At 64.3% G+C, this 1,300-nt stretch overlaps 1 protein-coding gene across 1 annotated transcript in view; it reads left to right on the top strand.

Moving 5' to 3' along the window:
- The first annotated feature begins 607 nt into the window (after positions 1-607).
- Positions 608-1,300, top strand: part of SLC25A22 (solute carrier family 25 member 22) — a 12,299-nt gene continuing 11,606 nt past the window's right edge. The window contains exons 1-2 of the mRNA XM_027860196.1: positions 608-775; positions 993-1,129. Of these exons, the coding sequence (XP_027715997.1) occupies positions 608-775; positions 993-1,129 (305 nt within the window). The remainder of the gene's footprint in view (positions 776-992; positions 1,130-1,300) is intronic.

The following is a 1,300-nucleotide window of genomic DNA, read 5'->3' as shown; positions in this document are numbered from 1 at the left end:
CCAGGCCCGCCCGCCGTGATCCGAGGGGCCGCGTGCGCGTGCCCGGCCCGGGCTGTGCCCTGCTCGCCCGCCCCGCGCACACGTGTCCCAGGCGGCCTGGTTAGGGAGGGGGCACCGCACCAAATCGGCGGGTGGATGTGCAGCCTCCGGGCTAGCACACGTGGAGGGCAGCGGGGAAGGATGAGGGAGACGGGCCCCGATGGGAGGGACTCCCCTCCACACAGGCACACACGCCCCGAGCGCTCGCTCGGTCCTCCTGCCCCGTCCTGGCACCTTCGGCCCAGCCCGGCTCAGCCCGTGGCTCTGCCCATCAGACGTCAGAGCTCGAGCCAGGAGGGGAAGGGGGCGCCTTCTCGTTCCGCTTTGGCACCGTTGCCGCGGGCCGGAGCTGGGGGCTCTGCCCTCCTGCGCGGTGCGGCTCACGTTGCATCGCGCCCTAGCCCTCTATCCTGTCTCCAGAGGGAGAAGCGCGTATGTGCAGGGAGAAGGCGCAGGGGTAGGGTGAGAACCCGGAGGCTCTGGCCTGCTGCTGCTGCCCCGGTTAGCTTCTTCCGTATGGGAAGTTCTCTCCTGGTGCCTCGGTTTACTAGCCTGTGGAAAGAGGAGGATGCAGGAAAGACCCCCTCAGCCCATGACAGGGCAGCAGCTGGATAAGAATGCTGGGAGGTTTCCCATTTCCCAGACTGGGGCTGAGAGCAGACAGACAGCAGGTTTCCATGACAACAGCGCAGGGGTTGTGGTGGTTAGGCCCTGGTTGTGGCAGATGGAGCTGGGGGTGGGGGGGATGGGGGGAATGGGAAGCAGTTTCAGGAATCGTGATTTCTGAAGGAAGATGATAGGGTTGGGAAGAAAAGCAAAGAGCCCTTTGGAGATTCCTAAGACCCACCGCCACCCCTGCTCTGCTCACCCGGCCTTGCCCCACCCCAACTCCATCTGAAGCCCCTAAGAACTGAGACCCCTGTTCTCCATCGCCTGCCTTCTTCTGCATCTAGCTCCCCGGAGGACTTCCTGGTGGCCAGTCTCAGCCCCGCTCAGTTGCCGGGGTCCTTCAGGTCCTCTGTGGGCCTTCTCGGAGGGGCCAAAGTGACAGCTTTGGCCTTGGGAAATCTGCCTTTTCCAGTCCCTTCAGGCCTCCCCAAGGAGGGAGTGGGGGCTTGGACCACTCTGAAGAGACAACCCTCCCAACCATTGAGTGTCCTGGGAGGATAAAGGTTATCCTCTGCTCCTCCCCTCCCAAAGTCCACGCTGGGGTCCGGGGCAGGGCTGGCTGCTGATTCTGTGCTCTCTGTCCCTTCCCCCC

Source organism: Vombatus ursinus, unplaced genomic scaffold, assembly GCF_900497805.2.
Source record: "Vombatus ursinus unplaced genomic scaffold, bare-nosed wombat genome assembly UNPS02014176.1, whole genome shotgun sequence".
NCBI classification, from domain to species: Eukaryota; Metazoa; Chordata; class Mammalia; order Diprotodontia; family Vombatidae; genus Vombatus; species Vombatus ursinus.
Note: the sequence above shows the minus strand (reverse complement) of the source record. Positions and strands in the feature narration are given on the sequence as shown.